This window comes from Falco naumanni, chromosome 11 (genome assembly GCF_017639655.2).
Source record: "Falco naumanni isolate bFalNau1 chromosome 11, bFalNau1.pat, whole genome shotgun sequence".
Classification (NCBI taxonomy): domain Eukaryota; kingdom Metazoa; phylum Chordata; class Aves; order Falconiformes; family Falconidae; genus Falco; species Falco naumanni.
The window spans coordinates 35,235,345-35,254,337 of record NC_054064.1 but is presented as its reverse complement, the minus strand read 5'-3'; the positions used below and the strand labels follow the sequence as shown (position 1 = coordinate 35,254,337).

General features: G+C 47.9%; 1 protein-coding gene and 1 long non-coding RNA gene across 2 annotated transcripts in view; both read left to right on the top strand.

Moving 5' to 3' along the window:
- ERICH3 (glutamate rich 3) overlaps positions 1 to 14,667 on the top strand; it is a 41,719-nt gene extending 27,052 nt beyond the window's left edge. Inside the window, exons 13-15 of the mRNA XM_040610892.1 lie at positions 4,066 to 4,569; positions 9,995 to 10,141; positions 13,235 to 14,667. Coding sequence (XP_040466826.1) covers positions 4,066 to 4,569; positions 9,995 to 10,141; positions 13,235 to 14,667 — 2,084 coding nt within the window. The remainder of the gene's footprint in view (positions 1 to 4,065; positions 4,570 to 9,994; positions 10,142 to 13,234) is intronic.
- Positions 14,668 to 14,743: 76 nt separating this feature from the next.
- On the top strand, positions 14,744 to 16,647 carry LOC121095858. The gene is made up of 2 exons (XR_005830229.1): positions 14,744 to 15,304; positions 15,758 to 16,647. It is a non-coding gene; the product is annotated as an uncharacterized LOC121095858 (long non-coding RNA).
- The last annotated feature ends 2,346 nt before the right edge of the window (positions 16,648 to 18,993 follow it).

Here is an 18,993-nt window from a genome sequence, read left to right as displayed (position 1 = left end):
AGTTCCATTTTTTTTTTTTAAGATTTAAGTGCGTAATAGGTTTCAGCAGTGGAAGATTTTTCCGGATATTCATTATTAAAAAGATTTTTCTTTAACACCATTTTTTTTTAGTTACACCTTTTTGCACATCCTTAAGCAGTTCTTTTCCCTCCTTTATGTTTACATTTACAAATTCTGCAAGACAGCATGTCCCCTGCCTGAGTTATCACTTTCCCAAATCCTACATAGTTTTAATCTTATAACAGAATCCATTTACCTCTTTAATAGCCATCTCTTTTCCACTTACCTGAATTGCTGCTTCCCTAACGTATGTAAAGTTGTGACAGAGAGATCTAGAAATTAATATGCTGTCTCAGGGGAAGCATCTGTAAAGGAACTCCCTTCCTCAGCCCCTTGAATTATCTGGTGGAGGGAGAGTGCTACTGTGAGTGGGGTTCTTTAAACTGTGGTTATTAAGATTTCTTTGTACACTATCTTTTTCTGAACATGCTGTTCTGCATGGGTGACAGTTCTGGCATATGGATGGCACATGAGCAGAAGCTATAGTTAGAGAAGGAATTCGCCCTCTTCTTGCTTCCGCAGGAGCGCCTAACATGTGAAATTCCGTGACTGTATATTTTTCAATATTGAATGCGAGGCCCTGCTGAGGCGTCAAGTTCAGTGCTCCATAGCGCACCTTGCAGAGTCCGGTATTGGTGGCAGGGCTAGCCTGAACAGGGTGTTACTACATTAGCAATTCAGTCCACAAGATGAATTAACTTCAGGTGCAGCTTTGTTTTGCATCTATTCACAGTCATGCACAGCATGCAGAAATGCACCACTGATGTCCCCGGTACACTTTTCTATGTGACAGAATCAAGATGGAGGCTCCCTTGCAGGGTGCATGCAGGATCCTCCAGCATCTAACATTGTGCACACACAGTGCGTGCCAAGGGCTGGGAGCTGGTGTGAGCATCGTTGCCAATGAGGTAGGACATGGGTGCGCAGTCCTGGAGCTGTATCAGAGTACAGCGAATCAAGCTTTGGTCCTTCCCTCTTTGATAGTGTAGATGTACTTGCAGTGTACATTCAAAGTAGCCCCACTGACATCTATATATACTGTTTCTAGCTCTCATCTTCATTAAATAATGTTAGGCATGTGAAAACTGTGTTGGGAGTTCCTTAAATATTGTGTCTCTTAGCCCTAAGGTATGCCCCATTTCCCCTTGCTTTAAAACTGTGTTGTCTTCTGGACTCGCGAGGCTTACAACTGAGTGTGAGTTGTCAAGCCTGCAGTTAGAGATGTCCAGGTTAAACTGTGAATCTGTTATTCACAGGTCCCCTGGAGTCGGCCCACATGGACTAGTTTGCTCTGGTAACATGTGTCTTTGTGGGAAGCATTATGGGGGCATCATGCTAGTGATAGTAACTCATTTTCTCTTGGCTTGCAGAGAATAGTAGAGCTGTGTTGGGTTTTAGGTCTGCTACTTACTTTTAGATCTGTTACAAGTTCAGCTCTTGAATTTGTCTTTTGGCATATAAGTAAGTGATTTCACTTACAAAGTTATTGAATACCTGTAACTGCTCTTACTGTCCACAGCTGCTCAGCACCCTGAAATCACTCCGTTCCACTGTGGTATGTACATACGCAGTTAGGTGGCCAGTAGAACGTGTTCAGCTAAAACATGTAGGAAAGTTCTGCTTCCAGCCATGTTATTTTTTCCTTCTTTTTGTGGTTGTTTTGTTGTTAAATGAGTTTTTGAAGTGTAGGTGAATTTTTGCACTGTATGAAATTTCTTTTGGTACAGATTGCCCCTGCCTCACAGGGGTGTGTTGGACACAGGTAGTGCAAGTTTCCTTTCTGTCAGGCTCCTAGAGGCAAACATAAACCTGTGACCACCTAGAGATCACCTACACCACGTGTTTCTGCATAATTCAACTTTACTTGTTGCTAGCTTCAACTTTTATCTCCTTGTGGCCTGAAATTCCACGTGCTCTGTACATTTACTGTTTCTTGAATTCATCTGCCAAGCCTTGGACCTGTTTGAAGAACTCCTTACCCACTTCAAGTGAAGCGTGTGTATTAGTGTTGGTAGAACAAGATCTTGGACAGCAAGCTTTTGGGCATAGACGCTATGTTTTTGTGTTTCAGTATCAGTAGAGCACTAATCCACTTGTAATCTGGGAGTGCTGCTATAGTAGAAATAACATGCTAATAATAACGGGATCTGAATTTTTATAAGCATATGTTATGGAGAGGTTTTGTCTCTTCTTAGTTCAGTATATCATTGTGCTTGTTCAAGAGTGTCTGAATTCCTCAGACCCCTTGGGTCAGTTCAGCCAGCATACAGAGTTTTAGAATAACATCCAGATAACTGAGGTGCCAAAGATGTTACTTTTGCATGCAATATTATGAATCAGACATTGATAAAGAGTATGTAAGAGAGACCTTGGCATTCAATCCTTGTGGACCATAAGCCTGTGAATAAATTGGAAAGAATCACTGATAGTTCCCATAGTACAATACGTAATCTGCATATTTGAGTTGTTCTGTCTCTGAACGTGCTTGTTTATATTCTTATAAGTGTATTTAGGAGCAATGATGTTTTTTGGGAGTCTAAACATACCTACTGTTAGAACACAGGTGCAAATCCAGGGGAGACTGGAAGTGGCTGAGAGTCATTACCCGGTGGTGGTTCTCCAGTAGTTTGTGCCTAAAATCCATTGCTGTGGAGGTCCTAGGGGGTGGAGGTCTGCTCCGTACTGGGTACCACTCGTTACCCCTGCTGCCAGTCTCTGCGAAGATGACAGAATGAGCGTACACCTGAATAACTTATCCAGAGATGCAGAGGCAGTTTTCTCACACCACCAGTAAAGCGTGCTGGGAGGTGGAGTTGCGCTCTGGTCCTTTTCCTTTGCTACTTTTAAGGAAAATTGAGGAATTATCTTGAATTGATAATCTGGCGTCTATACAAGGCAGTCCATTAGTTTATAATTGCAGTTTCCATTAAAACACACCTTCTTTGTTCTAGTTTTAAAATTAAGGGAAGTAGTTCACAAATTTTAGGGAAGGTTTAGCTTCCATATTTTAGGTTTTTTTAAAAGCAGTCCTGCAAAGCTTTTGTAATACATTGCAGATGAAAAGAATAATTTAAAATATTACAAAAAATTGCAGTGAGCCTTCTTCAGATCCACAGAGGAAGGAGAGGCATAGAGGCTGCTGGAAGACTGTGGCTGCAAGAAGAAATGATGTGGTGCAGATTGGCTCCTGTGGCTCTGAGAATTTGGATCGGGGGTCCAAATTCTACCTCTGCCCTTTGGCCAGCAGTGGGTGCCTAGGAAAAATACAAGAAAATGGCAAGAATACTGTGCTGCTTCCCACCCGTGTAATTAGCTGGTGTCAGGGGTGGTCCCTTTTACTTACGAGGCCTGACTGGATTTTTCTTTCTTGAGTTTGACTGATCTCCTCTTGAACCTGTGTGAACTTTGGACACCAGCAATGCTGTGTAGCAGTAAGCTCTACTGTTCAGCTAAGTGTTAGATGAAGAATTATTGCCTTTTTTTCCCCCCTCAAATTTTCCATTTATGATTTCATATTATGGTCCCTTTATGTTTATTTAGAGGAGACAGTGAACTTCACCTCCAGTTCAGCTTGAATGATTTACACTTGATTTTGGAGATCTTTATTATATTCACTGAGTTAACAGGAGTGCACCAAAGGATGTTGCTATGGTTGAAATCTTTTATCAAACGGAGCTTAAGAAACTATTCTAAAAACTGTCTGAGTCATATTTAGAGGTGCTTCTGGAGGTGTACTTCTGTGTGATTGATGAAGCTAATCTTGTTCATTTCCATTACTGAAAAAAAAAAAAGTTAAATGGCTTTGATTTTAACGCTTTGATACATCTGGGCAATGTTCTGCTGCTGCGCTTAGTGGCATTTGTCACAGTGTTCTTAGATGGTGTAATTCAGAGATTGATACCAGGTGAGCATCTGTCCCTTTGTGCATAGCAAAGGGAAGTAGTTGCTGATGAATGCAGATGTTTTAGTGACAAATACTGAAACAAAATTTTTTGCTATTTCTAGGTCAGAGGTCTACACACTCACCTTCATCCATCAGTACTCAGTATAGCAGTGAAGATGACTCTCATGTTGAAACGATAAAAGACAATGTTAAAGGCAAAGAGGATCATGATTTCAAAAGGGCATCTGATAATGCAGCACATGCACAATACGGAAATGAGAATGGGGAGAATGAACTGCTCAGAATGGAGGAAAATCAGGAAACTTCTGTACTGGAAAAGGAAGGAATAGAGGAAGCAGAAAAGGCAAAACCAGAAGATCTAACAGCAAGGGAAGATACTGGAATTTTTTGTGAAAATACAATGGCAATACAGTGTCAAAGTCCTAATGTTAATGGGGAACTCAAACAGGCTGAGTCAGTAGAAAGTAACGTAGGGGAAGATGGGGAGAAGAATACAAGTACCAGGAGGGGTGATGGGGTGGAAGGTCTTCTAGTGCCTTTGGAAAGCAGTATGACCCAAGTAGAGGATAGTGATGAAGAGTCTCCTCAGAGCAACAAAGGAATTGGTGAGTACAGTCCTTCTGCGCAACTGTGAGTGGTGCGTACAAGTATTGGCTGTATTTGCCTTTATACTAAGTCATGGTGCAGCATGGGGAATGCAGTTGCTGGGCTGTTTTCAAGCTACTAAAATACTCAACTGCTGTGAGTGCAGTAACCACCCAGACTGTAGCCTTGGTTTTCTGCTTCTTTTCTAGTATTTCCAGCATAAAAGCTATTCTTTTTTACTGCAGTAGCTGGGTTTCACACATCATGCAATTATTAGAAAATCCAAATAAGATTTATCACCTGTAGGAGAATCTGTGTGCAAAATGGGGGGACTCTCTTTATAATGTCAAAATACTAGATTCAAAAAGAATACCAAAAATTACCATGTGAATTATAGTCTTTCAGACGAAGGTCAAAACTATGTCAGTGGATCCATGGTTGTGTTGCTTCACTCTGTCACAGATTGTTGGCAAGGAGCAAATCAGTTGTAAAATGGGTATCTTGCAGTTTCAACCTTGCCTTTATGGATAAGGGACAATTAATGAAAGGCTGGTCACATGAGCAAGGCTTTGCATTGTTATATCTGAGGAATGGAAAAAAATGTAAGCCCTTGCTTTGCAATGTCATTCAGCTCATGGGGGAAATAGCTGTCTGCACTGGTGCTGATGTAAAGGAGAGCCACAAGCCACGGTAGATGAAATTTCTAGTTGCCTTTCTGGATGACGGATTTGCAGTGGAATGTAGAATGCTTTTCCTTTATTTTAATAGAAGTTTTTGGTTCTGTTTCTGTTGCTTTCTGTTCACTGCAGTGCATCCATTCAAGAGAGCTGTGTGTGGGATGCTGGTTTGAATGCTGGTGCTTAATGATTTGCAAGTCTGTTGCTCCTGGGTTACTTTCTCTTGTGCATTGCTTTTGCTTTGTTATGCATTCTGAATTGAGACAGTAAAGACAGTAGCATACTATTAGCTGAATAATGCTGAAATCTTCAGAGACGTTTGCTTCTGGAACGCCTCTCTCCATTTGTGTGAAAGAAACTTAAATTTAAGCACCTTAACCACTAGGCTCAGATGAGTTGATTAAGGACTACTGAAGAAGAAAGAATTTTAAAAACCTAGACAGAATATTATGCTGTAATACGTAACCCAGGAAAGATCAATCAGATGTGTCAAGCTAGTAATCTGGTACTGAGTTAGCCTAAGACAATAGCATTGTTCTTTTTTAGCGTGAATTCTAGTGTGCTTACATTCCACACACATGGTTTCATGACTCTAGGTCTGAACAGAGGTCCTCTGTCAAATGTCCCAATGTTATGTAGGTAACAGCATTTACATTTTAGTCAAGTCCTGCATCATCCCTGCTTCTGGGAGACTACCGGAGAGTCAGGGACAGTGCAGGTCAAGGAAGGACAAGAAAAATCGTTGCATCATAAAAATTACAGATAAGAACAACTTCCTAAATGGCATACAGATTTTTCCCCATCTACATGTAGGTTGTCTAGGTAAGTTTTATTGCGAATAAAGAATTGGCAACAAATGGTGCATAGAGCAACGAAAGAAAAAGATAACACCTTTTTTGAGTTACAATGAGCATGCTAAAGGGTTATTGTGGGGTAACAAAGGCCACATGGGAATCTTAGCTTCTTCTAGCCACTGAGCACAGTTGCTGCCATGATAGATTCTGATTAAAAAATTTGAGGATGTCTGTAGTCTTAAAAGAAGTACCAGATGGTTACAACTCCCACTGCTCCGGTCCCCTGCAAGGCTGAGGGCTAAAAGCCTCCAGAGACACCTGGAGGGCTGAAGCAGCTCAGTCCCTTGCTGCAACTGCAGAATTGGTTCTCAGTCCATTCCTGGACCTCCCTGATTTTTTCACATGATCTTCTCTCTAGGGCAGGTCATTCTGATCGGCTGTCCAGCCTGCCTTGAGATGAGACTGATATGGCACGGTTTTGGTTTTGCCCTGGTGAGACCCATCATGCTCTGCTTATGACAGGATTTCTCCTAACTGGTGCTGCCGTTAACAGTGCAGAACTAATTTGTTGGAGAAAATTGTATATGCTGAGGAAAGCAAAAGGTACAAAATGCTCCTCTGGGGTTGTGTAGTTGCAGGCTGAGTCCGGGCAAATCACAACTGGTGGTGTGACAGGATCTGTCAGAAGTGTGGAAGTATCTGGGATGGGCTCCTGCTGTGTGTTTTCTGATCTTGCTGTGCTCTTTGTGACAAGGAGATGCTGCTGATCCCAAGAGAGAGAATTATTGTGAACAGTATTTGTCATCCTTCCCTGGGCAATGTGTTTTGATAGACTGCCAGTTCCCTTTTGTCAAATGTTATGCAGGCAGTAAACTGCAAAGAATGGGAACTGCCAGCTAGTCAGGCTTCAGGCCTATAATCAAGACGAAGTACAATATGTGCACTGTACCTAGCAAAGCACTCAGTATTTCAGCAAGTCGGAGAAAGCACTCGAGGACAAGGGATGTCCTGGAGCAGAAAACTTCTTGTCTTCTCTGCAGAGCTGAAATGTCAGAATGATTCAGGCAGGTTGTGCACTGTTGCACAGACACCTTTGTCAGGATCTTGGTCCCAGGAGGGACCTTATAAACACTGTCCTGGGACCTTCCCTGCTCAGCTTTCATGGTTTCTTGCAGAGAAGTTCTTTGTGCTTCACCCAGGTGAAACGTGACAGCAAGGAGTGAAGCCATTGCTGCCCTTTAGGACCTGTGGTGTAGGCAAAAAGGCATTCATGCTGAGCCTGTAGACTGAAATGGTCTTTTTCAAATAATTTTCTCAAATTTCAGTTCAGAGCTATGTGAGTGCAGGGTACTGATGGGGTAGGAATGATCGGTGGAAGCATAGAGTAGGAGGAACCACAGGAGGAGAAAGAAGAAAAAGTAAAAGCAAATGTGAAAAATTGAGCAGAAAGACAGAATCATTGGTGTAGAAAAAAACATCATAGGAAAAAGGTGAGAGAGCACAGGCTGTGCGTTGGCAACAGAGAGGCAGGGATTTGGGAAGGGGAGAAGCAAGCTTGTGGCAGGGAAGACAGTGTTAAGTCTTCTCCTCACTGCCAGCCTGTGGGAACACCACCGCTCCCACTCCTGGACCTTTCAGTGCCCTGACTGACACTGAAGCAGCAGGAAGATTAAATCCCATACATACAGCTACATGTGTAAAAAAAAATCAGCCTTATAAGAACTGGTAGCTATTTTGCTTAATAAATTGCTGGAGGAAACATAATGCCCTGTGCAAGTAAGTACATGTGATTTCAATACATGACACCCAGACGCAGCAATCTGTAGAAGGCATGTACAAACACTCTGAGGCAGGACAGTATTTCTGGGGGTTAAGTGGGCAATTCGGATGAGACTGGCAGCCAGGTCGGGCAGTCTTACTGTGCTTATTTTTATGCAGCTGCTTTTCTTCTAGCGGAGCTCCTAGTAACTTCAGAAATGCCCAGCAGATCAGCCCAAAGGCATGTCTCTCACAGTAGTCTGCATCTCACAGTGGCAAGAGAAGATGCTGTTCACAAACACGGGAGGCTCTCTTTTCTGGATTTCCCTCCTTTTGTAGCTCTCCTGCAGTCCGATCTGTTGTATAATAGCTGTTCAAAAAAACCTCCCGCCTAGTGCTCTTGTATCCATTTGTAGATCTGATGCCCATGTGTTTGTCCAGTCTGTGTTTGAAGCTGCTGAGACTGCCAGTCCCTCAGGCTCCTGTCACAGCAGTTAAATGCTTCTGTCCTGTCCATTCTTTATGAAGCCCAGAATTTTGGGTACCTTTATTACATACTCTGCTGCAGAGTGGCTCGAAGTCAGCCAGCCAGCTCCTTAGTGTGGGAGCATTAGCTTTTTACTCATGGCTCCTTGTTTTTATTTTCAGAGAAGTTGAACAAAGGTGTTACTTGAAAGCCGAGGTGTTATACCCTGTAACACCCCTTTCTCTAGGCTGTGTGTCAGGATTTAGCCAGAACGTGTTGAGTGGTTTGTTGTGGCAGTTGGTTTCAGTCTCCATGTTTTTGTAATAGAAGGCCAAGTCAGGATTCAGATCTTTTCTTCTTGCTGGCTGAAACCCTGCTCCTCTACTCTCAAACAAAATACTCTGTCTGAACAAAATGCCGTAGGCTGATTCTGGGAAGGTCATTGGTAAAGATACTGAGAAGTGTCCTTGTTCTTGCTGAGCCTTGATGTAGAACTTGTCTATAGAAACTGAAACTTGCAACAAGTGTCTCTGCAGCACTTCCACTGCGTAGATGATGCTGACCAGTGTACCGCTTCCTATCGCATGCGGTAATAAGATCTAGAAATGTTGCGACTGTCTCCTTTACGTTTTGAAAGTTATGCTTGACATAAGCATTGAGTACAAGCAATTGACTGAATTACTCCCTTTCAGTCAAAGCTTGGTTGTTCCAAGCTGCAGGGGAGCAGTCTGAAATGTGCCACCACTGGCACCATCCAGGCAGCAACAGGAATTAATCAAGTCTCACGCTAACAGTCGTAACACTGGCAAAAGCAGGCAGCTCTTTCGGACACGTACCTGGAGGTGTGTGGCTCCTCACGGACGTGCTATACTGGCAGTAGAGCCCATTTGGCAGTAAAGCCAAGCGTGAGATTTGACGTTAGGCTGTCAGTCCACACCAGTGACAAACTGGCAAGCTCTTTGTGTAAAAGGCTAACCCAGTAACTACAACAGGAAAGGTAAGATACAGAAAGCAGATGGAACTTGAAGGGAGAAGCCTGGGCTGCTGGAGGGGAGAGCTCTCAGAGGAGATGCTGAAGGGACCGGACTGCGTACATAGCTGGAATACTGCTCATAAAGAAGTCCTTTAGTATTACTGGCTTGAAATCCGTTTGCATAATCATCCAGCAACTCATAAAGCAAAAAATGGCACTGATAGCACAATCTGAACAACCTTGTCAAGTGTACAACTTGACAGTGAAGCATCGCAATCATTGCATTTACAGAGCGGAAAATACTTCCCTACTTGTTTATAGGCAAGCATAGGTCTTCAGTCACTTACATTAGTTTGGGGAATTGAGGAGTTCTTAGAACTGTACTTGGGAGCCTAACACAGATTTTTAAAAAAAAAAATACTGATGGAACAATAACAATTTAATGTCTGTAAAACAATGTTGTCGCCTGTACGTTGAACCCCCCTCAGAATGCCTGACAAAATCTCATTGTTTTGTGAAAACGTTGTGGAAGATTGCCGCTCTGTGCTTCAGTGGATGCTCCTGTATGAATTTTCCCTTGGATTTTTAATGGTTGTCTCCATTTGGTTTTAATCTGCTTAACAGAATTATTGCTGGTGAAGATTTACATGGCTCTAATTGGGTCTGCCCTAACATTTTAAATTTTAAACCAAGCTGAGATAGCTGGATGACTTCTTCTCCCCTTTCGCTTTTTAATGGTTTCTCTTTCTTGCTTCCTCTTTTGTAACTTTGTGATAGTTTTTGAAGATTTCAAACCAGTCCAGGAGGAAATAGCAAATGCAATTGGAAATGATCACGATGTGAATTCTGAACCTGAATCTAGCAATTCCCATACAGATGAGGAAGAAGAGAACATAACAAGTACAGAGCGTGGTGCTGCTGAAGGTGAGGTTGGCCATCAAGTGGGGACATGGATTAAATCTTACTCATCTGAAAGCTTTTTATAGAAGTGTTTGCCTTTTCCCTTTCATTTCTAGGCTGTTAAACTCTCCTTGTGCTCTTTTCTTTCCTAACTTGTATAAAACTGGATGCTGACTAGCTGGCTTCTGTAGTCATGTATAATTAATGCCTTTTTGGCAGTTACAATGGTCTTAGGCCATGAAAAAACTGGCTGCCAATCAAAAAAAGAGCTGTGGAAAGCAGGAATCCAGTGAGCTTCCCTTTGCTTCCAGGTAGCATGGGGCCTCTCTGGGAAACACGTTGTCAAGACAGGCAGGATGGGACTGACAGACTGGGAGTGAAGCTGAACTGCAGAGCTGATCTCTGTGCTGTGCCCTGTTTGTCTCCCAAACTCATCTCCCTGTTAGTAGTTGGCATAATTGGTGGTGAGGAAATTTCAGCTTGATCTTGGTTCTCTCCAAAACCATTTCTGGTCCTTGCAACCCTAGCAGTTTATTGCTGGAGATGTGATCTGCCTGACAGAAGAGCCTTGTGTGTTAAACAGGGGATGTCAAAGCCAGCTACCCTGCTGCAGCAGTGAGCCGCAGTGACAGTAAACGTTAAGGTTCTACTCCACACTAGCAACGAGTCTGAAAGAGAAGAAAACCATAGGTTAAAACTGACCTCGGTCTGCACTGTTGCTCTTATATTTCCTTCTTCCATCCTCTGAGAGTCTAACAGCTGGCAGGAACAGGTCATATATATTGTCTTTAAATTGCTAGTTGTGCACAGTCTTGTACTTCAGCACATTAATCCAGGGTGTTCTAAGTTTGTTCCTGGTCAGCTGGGAGCCTTTTGATCTTCTTCTTCTTCTTCTCTGTCGTCCAAGAACATAGTCTCTTAAGGTTTGTTGTCTTTCATCCAGAAGGTATATACAGGAGGCTGGAGATTCCTTCTCATCTCTGGTCGGTCAGTAATCATCTTTTTCTCAGTAGTTCTTTCTCAAATGACATTGCTTCTGCCTTGGTCTCATCAGCTGACCTCAAACAACTGTCTGTAACATGTAATTTCAAAGTCCAATAGTCTTCAGGTGTTGGTCTTCATTTCTGATCTGTGTTTCTGACACATAGACCAGGGTAGAGGATGTGGTTCCTGGGCAGCCTGACTTGTGTGTCCATTGTCCCTCCAAATCACGGTTGAAACAAGATTGCTTTCCAGGCAGGTGACCTTTGGAAAGCCTGGAATCTCCTAGTTGTTAACTGCTCAGGTTCACACGGTGCCTCATTCCAGCCCAGTGCAGGACCTCACTTTACAGAAGGGAATACTATGTAAGCAGCAACCAGAGCAATTAACTCCTCTCTCTGCTAATGAAGCAGGTAAACATGTAGACTATAGCGCACACAACACAGCATTTGGTTTCTTTTAGACAAAGTGAACAAAGCATCTATTTTACAGGAACTGGCAAAATCCATTACATTAGACTCAATCCAGTGTTAGCAGCCAGACAGTTCAGACACTGTGCTTTTGTGGAGGCAGTAATATTTAACACTGGGTGACAGTTTGGAATGTTTTATTTCGTTTTGTACCAAAACTTCCCTTAGAAATTTTGTAAATGATTACTTGTTACTGATCTTGATGGTGGGCCTGAGCTCTCCCAGATTCAGGAGGTGGGATTTTCAGTGTGAGTGCTGTAAAATTATGATAGTGATTGATAACTGATTTGTATATATGTGTATAAGAGAAGAAACAATTTAAAATATAAAGGACAGAAAGCTAGTAGTAAGCATAAGCAACCAACCTGGTGCAAGGTGCATCTTGAGTGAAGGCATGATTTCTCATATTGCAAAAGACAGAGTTTTTAATTCTAAAGTGTGGTCTAGTGTTCAGGTGCTGTGTGGTCTGGTGGGGGGAAACAAACTGCTGTGCTCTCTTCTCTCCTTCCCCGACCACCATTCTCTCTCTGGAAACTTTCTTCTCAGCCTGTCCTCTCTTCTTCTGGTTCCTTTACTGCCTGCAGCTGCTTGAGCTGCCTTGTGCACCTTCTGCTTTCCTCTGCAGCAGACCTGCCCCATGAGTGAACCGGGTCCAGCTCTGAAGGGCGGGGGGGAAGAGTGGCAGTGGGGATTGGCAAGGCCAGCGGAAGGGCTGTGGAAGGCAGGTGCAAGGCGCAAGCTCTGCTCTGCTGGCAGAGATGGGCTGGACAAATAGTGTCCTCCAGGCCTGTTTGTCACCTGGAATCTTCTCTGGCTGCCCTTCCAGAGATGGGGTCCAGTTGCACAGCAGCTGCCTGAGCAGGCAGCAAAAAGCAGTAATTGTGGAGTGCAGTAGTGAAAGAAGGTAAAAATTAAGTCAGAAGCAGTGGGAGATGATTTGGCGCGAGACAGCCCTTGCCCAGTTTGGGAAAGGGCAGCTTGGGACAGACATTGCTCCTTGCTCCTTTCAGTGGCACAAAACTTCTCATTTTCTAAAGAATGGGAACCTGCCACATTCGTACATAACATCAGTGTACAGGCTTTGTACAGACTGCTGCCGGTGCCTGCCTGGGGATGGATCCTGGAGCGCCGAACTCAAGGAGGGCATTGCCGTTAAGTTCCCAGGGGGCAAGAGTCTACCCTGTGTTATTTCCCTGGTGTAATTAAGGAATCCATGGGGACCCATTTTACAGGAACAGCTGACTGTTCTTCTTCCTGTAGAAATGACTGTGTGTGTATTTCACATGAGCAATTTACCACCTATTTGTGAATATTACTGTGAAGCCTGTAGCTATTTCGTACACACACCTGAGCTCCCTGCTGGGCAGATGAGAGAGAGAGAGAGAGAGAGGAGGCAGGGCAGGCAGAACTGCCAGAATTGAAAGCTGGTCACGTATGAACATTTTTGCTTGAATTAGTTATGCCAGATGCCAGAACGTCAGCACTAGAAACATAGTCAGAGCACAGGTGTGTGATGAGAAGCAGCACAGCACATTTTCTTCTTGTCACCATGCTGATGTCCTTTCCATGCTTGGGAGAGATAGCATCTTTAATAATAACCCTGTAAAACAGCCTTAGCACTAATACAGTTCTCAATAAAACTTATGTTTTGATTATTTCTTAATAGCACCAGATGGAGCTTTCTTGGCAGAAGCCACAAGAGCACTTGATGTGCAAAAGGCAGCAGAGCAAGTGGTACAAGCGGGGTGGATTGCAGGGGAGAGACACGCGCTGGAGAAGGAAGGTTTGGTTGCTGAGGGAGGAGATGCTCGCACCGAAGAAGCAGGAGAAGAAATGGCATGGGCAGGAGATTTGTTGCCCAAGGAGGACACAGTGGCCGCGCTGGAGGCAGAAGGCCAGCCTGCGGTGCTGGAGTCTGCACCTGGGGAGAGTGCTGTGGCAGAAGATCCGTGTGGAAAGGGGGCAGGGAGGGGAATGGTGTCTGGCATAGAGGTGGCAGCTGGGTGGCAGGGGGCTCTGGTGGAGGGGACAGAGAGCGAGGCAGCACTGGGGGAGCAGGCACCCGGGGGAGAGAAGCTGGCAGGGGCACTGCTAGGGACAGGGGTGGCTGGAACGGTGTGCGAGCAGGTGGAGGTGGCTGGGGGTGCCTCTCAGGCAGAAGAGGCTGCGGAGGCAGCCCCCGAGGCAGGGGAGGCCGTGAGGGTGATGGGCCCTCGGCTGCAGGTGGTGGCCGAGGCAGAGGGGCCCGCAGCGGAGGGAGGTTTTGCAGGGCAGGGCCTTGCGGCGGCTGTGCCTGAGGGAGAGGAGGCTGCGGAGGATGCCAGCCTGGCAGAGCGGGGCATTGCCGGGGTGGTTGGCCCTGAAGGAGAAGAGCCCGTAGGGGTGGAAGCCTTTTCTGAATGGGAGGTGGCTGTGGAGAAGCCTGGGGCTCTCCTGGAAACATTAGGGGACACAAACGTTTCCCCAGGAGCTGCAGTGCCCGGAGGACAAGAAGGCTTTGTAACATCAGATGAGTTTTCCCAGCTGAAAGCACCGGGGGCAGAGTGGATGGAGGTGGGGAAAGTGGCCATAGGGGCAGCGACATCTGAGAGTGGCGAGACGTCAGCGGTGGAAGGGAGCTCTGCCCCGAGAGCAGAGGGTGTGCTGGTGGAGCCTGGTGGGGGTCCCGTGTGGCAGGTGGCACCTGTGTTAGAGGCAGTGGTGGCTGCTGGCGGGGACCCCCTAAGCCAAGGGTCACCTCAGCTGGAGGAGACCGCTGCAGCGGAGAGGGAGGGCTCAGCAGAAGCCCTGTGGAGTGGAAGCCCATCTCTAGGCAGCAGAGCAGAGACGGACAGTGTGATGGACGGTCAGCCCGGTGGAGGGGTGGGGGGGGGTATCCACCGAGAGAGCCAGGACAGCGGCAGGAGGTGGGGAGGCGGCGGCGGCCGGAGTGCGGGGCCCTGGGGAGCTGGCGGTGGGGCCGGAGGGGTCTCCTGCGGAGGGGGTGCTGGGCAGCACGGTGCTGCCTGCCCCCGGGCTGCGCGTGAGCGGGGCGATGGTGGCAGGGGAGGTGGGCGGCCAGGCAGGGCGTGGGGCTGTGGCAGCGGCTGCCGGCGATAGTGGGTTGGGGGCACAGGAGGGGGTGACAGGAGCAGCGTGTGGGGGACAGAGCGGGACGGGGGCGGCAGCAGGGGGGGCAGCTGGGGGGTCTGGGAGGCACCGGGAAGGGCTGGCTGATGGAGCTGTGGCCTGTGGGCGAGGGGTGAAGCAGGAGGCAGCACTGGGGCGCGAGGGAAGGGGGACAGCGCCGGCGGGGTCTGAGGGGCAGGGCGAGGTGGAGCGGGAGTGGGGCACAGCGCGTCTCGTGTCCCCATGGCCTGGAGAAGTGCGTGGAGCGATGGCCTCTGGGGAGCGGCCGGTGGCAGAAACCTCGAGTGCCCCCGCACGTGGGGATGGGGGAGTGGAGCCAGGGGGGAGAGTGTCTGCAGGGGGCGAGGGGCTGTGGCCGGGCACCCAGCTGCAGCGGGCGGCACGGGGCAAGGATGGGCCACAGGAGGGGGCAGAGCAGGCAGGAGCGAAAGCCGGGGAGGAACAGCCAGGCCCCTGTGAAAACACGGAGGGAGAGGTAGCGAGCGCCTGGGCGAGGGCACCGAGCGCTGCGGGGGCCGGGGAGCCAAGGACGGACGGTCCCGTCGGAGGCAGCGCCGGCAGCACCCGGGCAGCTGATGCGGGCGAGAGGAGCTGCGGTCCCTGCGAGGTGAGTCCTGCGTGAGCTGGATGCTGCCCCCACGCCCACTCCGCTCCCCACGCTGGTCCTGTCAGAAGTGGAGGATGGGCCACTTGGTCCCATTTCTTGTACTTCCCTTCAGTATCGTCTGCTGGTAGCTGGGGTAAGGGACAATCAGTCCTTTCAGGTGGGAGCTTCTGCACTCTCTCCTGTTCCTGAAATCATGTTGCCAGCACCTCTGCTCTGGCGCTAGTGCCTGCAGCCCCTCCGTTGTCTCGCCCCTCTGGCCGCACGGAGCAGCTCCCACCACCCAGTGTGCAGCTCCTCTGCCCGGCGCTGGTGGCGGGCGAGCCTTGGCAGCGCTCATCTTCTCTGCTTACTCCTTACTTACATCTGCTTGTAGGAAATCTGTAACAGCAGTATCTCAGTAGCTGAAAGTTCAGCATGTTTCCTGTAAAGCTAATGGTTTTTCTTGTATCGTAGGATGCTTTAAACCCAGCCGCAGTTGTGGTGCCCTCAGTACAGCCTCAGGATGGGGAAGAAACTCTCCTCTGAGCTTTTTCTGCAGCTCCTTCAGTGCCGTGTCCTGCAACATCTACACAAATCGCTGTGGATTTGTGCCAGTTGGGATGTTCACTTCTTTATTTTACTCTGCAAGTACTGCAACCATCTGTCTCGTTTTACTAGAGCAGCTTCTCAGTGTGTGGCAGACAACTGAAATAAGCCTGTATATTCCGGCCCAGGAAAAAGCACTCCATAATTATGAAGATAATAATCGCAAGGCTTGTGCCACAGCTGTCATGCTTGTTTTTCCCAAAACACAGCAAAATATTGGACTGGCTGAACCTCCCCTCCTCCCCTAGACGGCGCTTGCTTCTGCTGGCTGGTGGGAGGGAGGGCTGAGGGCAGATGTGCCGCACGTGTTTCCATAGGGCAAGGAGCGTGTCTGTGAAGAGTGCCGGTGTTTGTGTCTCTGTGTGCTGGCTGCATTTTTCTGCGTGTCATTTACCTTCCTGAACCACAGGCTCTTTGCCCCAAGCTGGGGCCGTGTCTTCACTGCTGTGCGTAGGGACATGCCTCGGTTCTGGTAAGAGCATCCGGGGGTGCTCGGCAGAGGTGTGGAACAGCAGCGTTGCTGGGGGAAGGGTGGCCTCGTGCAGGGGTGTTTAGCTTGGGGGCTGCGGCCACCCACCTGCCAGGCCAGGGAGCCCTTCCCGGGTGCCGGGCGGGTGGTGCAGGGGGCTTCGTGGGAATCCGGGCTTGCTGCTGGCCATGCTTCAGGGCATTCTTGGGACCTTGAAATGTTGTTGAAAATTGCTAAATCGAAACCGTTCTAATGTTTGTCACTGAATAAAGCCTGGCCTTTTGCTTTTGCTGCCGTCTGTCAGGAGTAGCTCCCTGGGCCCACAGAGTCCCTGCGGGAACGGCAGGAGGGGTGGTGAGCGCGAAGCTTTTCAGCGCGGCGCTGGCCGTGGGTCTCCGTGACTGCAGTCTCCTTTCCAGCTCTGCCACACCTCCGAGGGCTCCCCGAGACCCTCCTGGGCTGCAGCGTGCAGGGCAGGGTGTGCGGCGCCTGGCGGGCCTTGCTGGGGGGGCTGCAGGGTGCTCAGCCCCCACAGGGCGGGACTGCAACTGTTTCACTTTGGGAAATGGAACTGAAATGAGCAGGAGTTTCAGTGAGTGGATTGTTACCGTAAGTCACTTAAGATCAATATACATGGGATAGGGCATTAAAATGGGATCAAGTAATCCATGTTTGTTCCCTCCTGTAGTAAAGATGTTGCATTTGTATTTTCAGTCTGGATGCTAGGGAGTGCTTTGGGAGGGAAAGGCAGACAAAAAGGACTGGTAATAGCTTTACAGTTCTCAGCAGTCTAAATGAAAGCACTGTGTCAAGTGATCCTGAGCGGTGCGGTCCAATTCAGTGCAAGATCTGCAGTATTTGCTTAAAAACAATATTTGACTTTTGATCATTAGGCAATGGGCTTTTGCTTTTAACTATGGAATGTCCATGAAGTGTGAAGGGGCTTATTCACTGGACTAAGATTTCTTCAGTGTTGTTCAATATTAAAAAAAAAATAATGCAGTAAATAGCTGATTGGTGTTTACACACTCCACAGTTGAACTCACCTGGTATGTGAAGTGTTCAGAATTTAAATTCATTCTAAAGACCTTCTCCAGAGGTTTGTTTTTTCTCTATACATGTGTGCGCATACACATTTACTTGGGTCTGTGAAAAAAACCCACAGCAGTCTGTGCAGTTCCTTGGCTTTTTGCACACGATATCATTGTAGGAGTAACACCTGCCAGTCAGGTAGGGCCCGGTCTCCGGTATTTCTGCTTTCTAACCAAATGGCTAATGTGGGGTTGAGTATTTGTGCCACTAAAACTGCATCGTGCAGGTATCCACGCAGAGCAAATGCCTGTGGCTTGTGAGCGTGCCTGTACCAAGGCCGTTCACATGCACAGGCTCCCGCACACGGGCTGCAGCTTGGGTGCGAAGGATGGACACGGGCAGGGGGAGGAGCGCAGGGATTTGCCTCGGGGATTCCCAAGGCCAGGCTGAGGCTGCACTGGGGCAGGCCTTGAGCTGAGCACAGGATGGAAATGTGAGAGGTAGGAGGTGTGATTCTTGTAGGCAAGTGCCAGCGTCATCTGCAGTGTCTCAAAATACTCTTAACCAATACTCCTGCTCTGGGAAGGGAGAGCGTGGGGAGCGGGTCCGAGCTCCGGCGCTGGCTGTGTCGTGTCAAGGGGGCTGTGGTCCTGCCCTGCCCAGCCCTTCCTTGGCAGGGGTGATGCAGAGGTGGGGGCCAGCACCCGGGGCAGCTCGCCCGCTGAAGCGGGTTTCTCCTGGTGCAGCCTCTCACTGGCCACCAGCCTCCACTCCCAGCACTGGGGGAGAGGTTCTTTCCGTGTGGGCAGCAGCTTCCTTTAAAGAAAGGCAGCATCCAGCGCGTGCTGGGGATGATTAAGTGGCAGGAAGAGTTAGCAGCAGCAGCAGCCTCAGTGAGATCCACTGCAGCCTTTTGGAAAAGAAGGCAGGAGCTGGTAATCAAGAGGCAGCTGAACTCCCAGGGTGTTCTCAGGCTGTAAAAGACCTGGGGCACCAGGGAAGCCCTGGATGAACAGTGCAGTGGTGATGGTAAGGCACCGGAAAGCGGACAATTCATCACTTAAAATAGTTAAAAATATTTTTAAATGGCACTTGTGTGTATGATTTTAAAAATTGAGGAAATAAATCCTTTGGTGAGGACCGTGCAGACTTGTACAGGCCCTTGTATTGCTCTAAAAAAACCACACTTCAAATACTCTACTTTTATATACTGATAGAAAAAAGATTTATTAAATTTCCCAAGAGCTCTCCATATTTTTGGAGCTCATATCATATTGATGAGATCATCTGCTCTCTCCCATGCTGCTTTCTCTGACGGCTGTATTTATGGGATGGATCCAGGCGAGCTTTGATCTGTGGTGAGGAAACAGCCCACCCCCCACCCCAAGAGCTCGCCCACGCTGTGTGCAGACTGCCCCTGCACGCTCGCCACCCCCCTCGCCCCATCCCCTGACTGCTTTGTTTGCCAGCGGCTTGGGGGGATGGCACGGCGGCGAGGGATGGTGCGGTGGCACGGCAGAGGGACGTGAGCTAGATTGGCACCTGGGCCCACTGAGACAACTGATTTCTGAAGTGGTCGGAGGACTTGAACCAGGTATGGAAT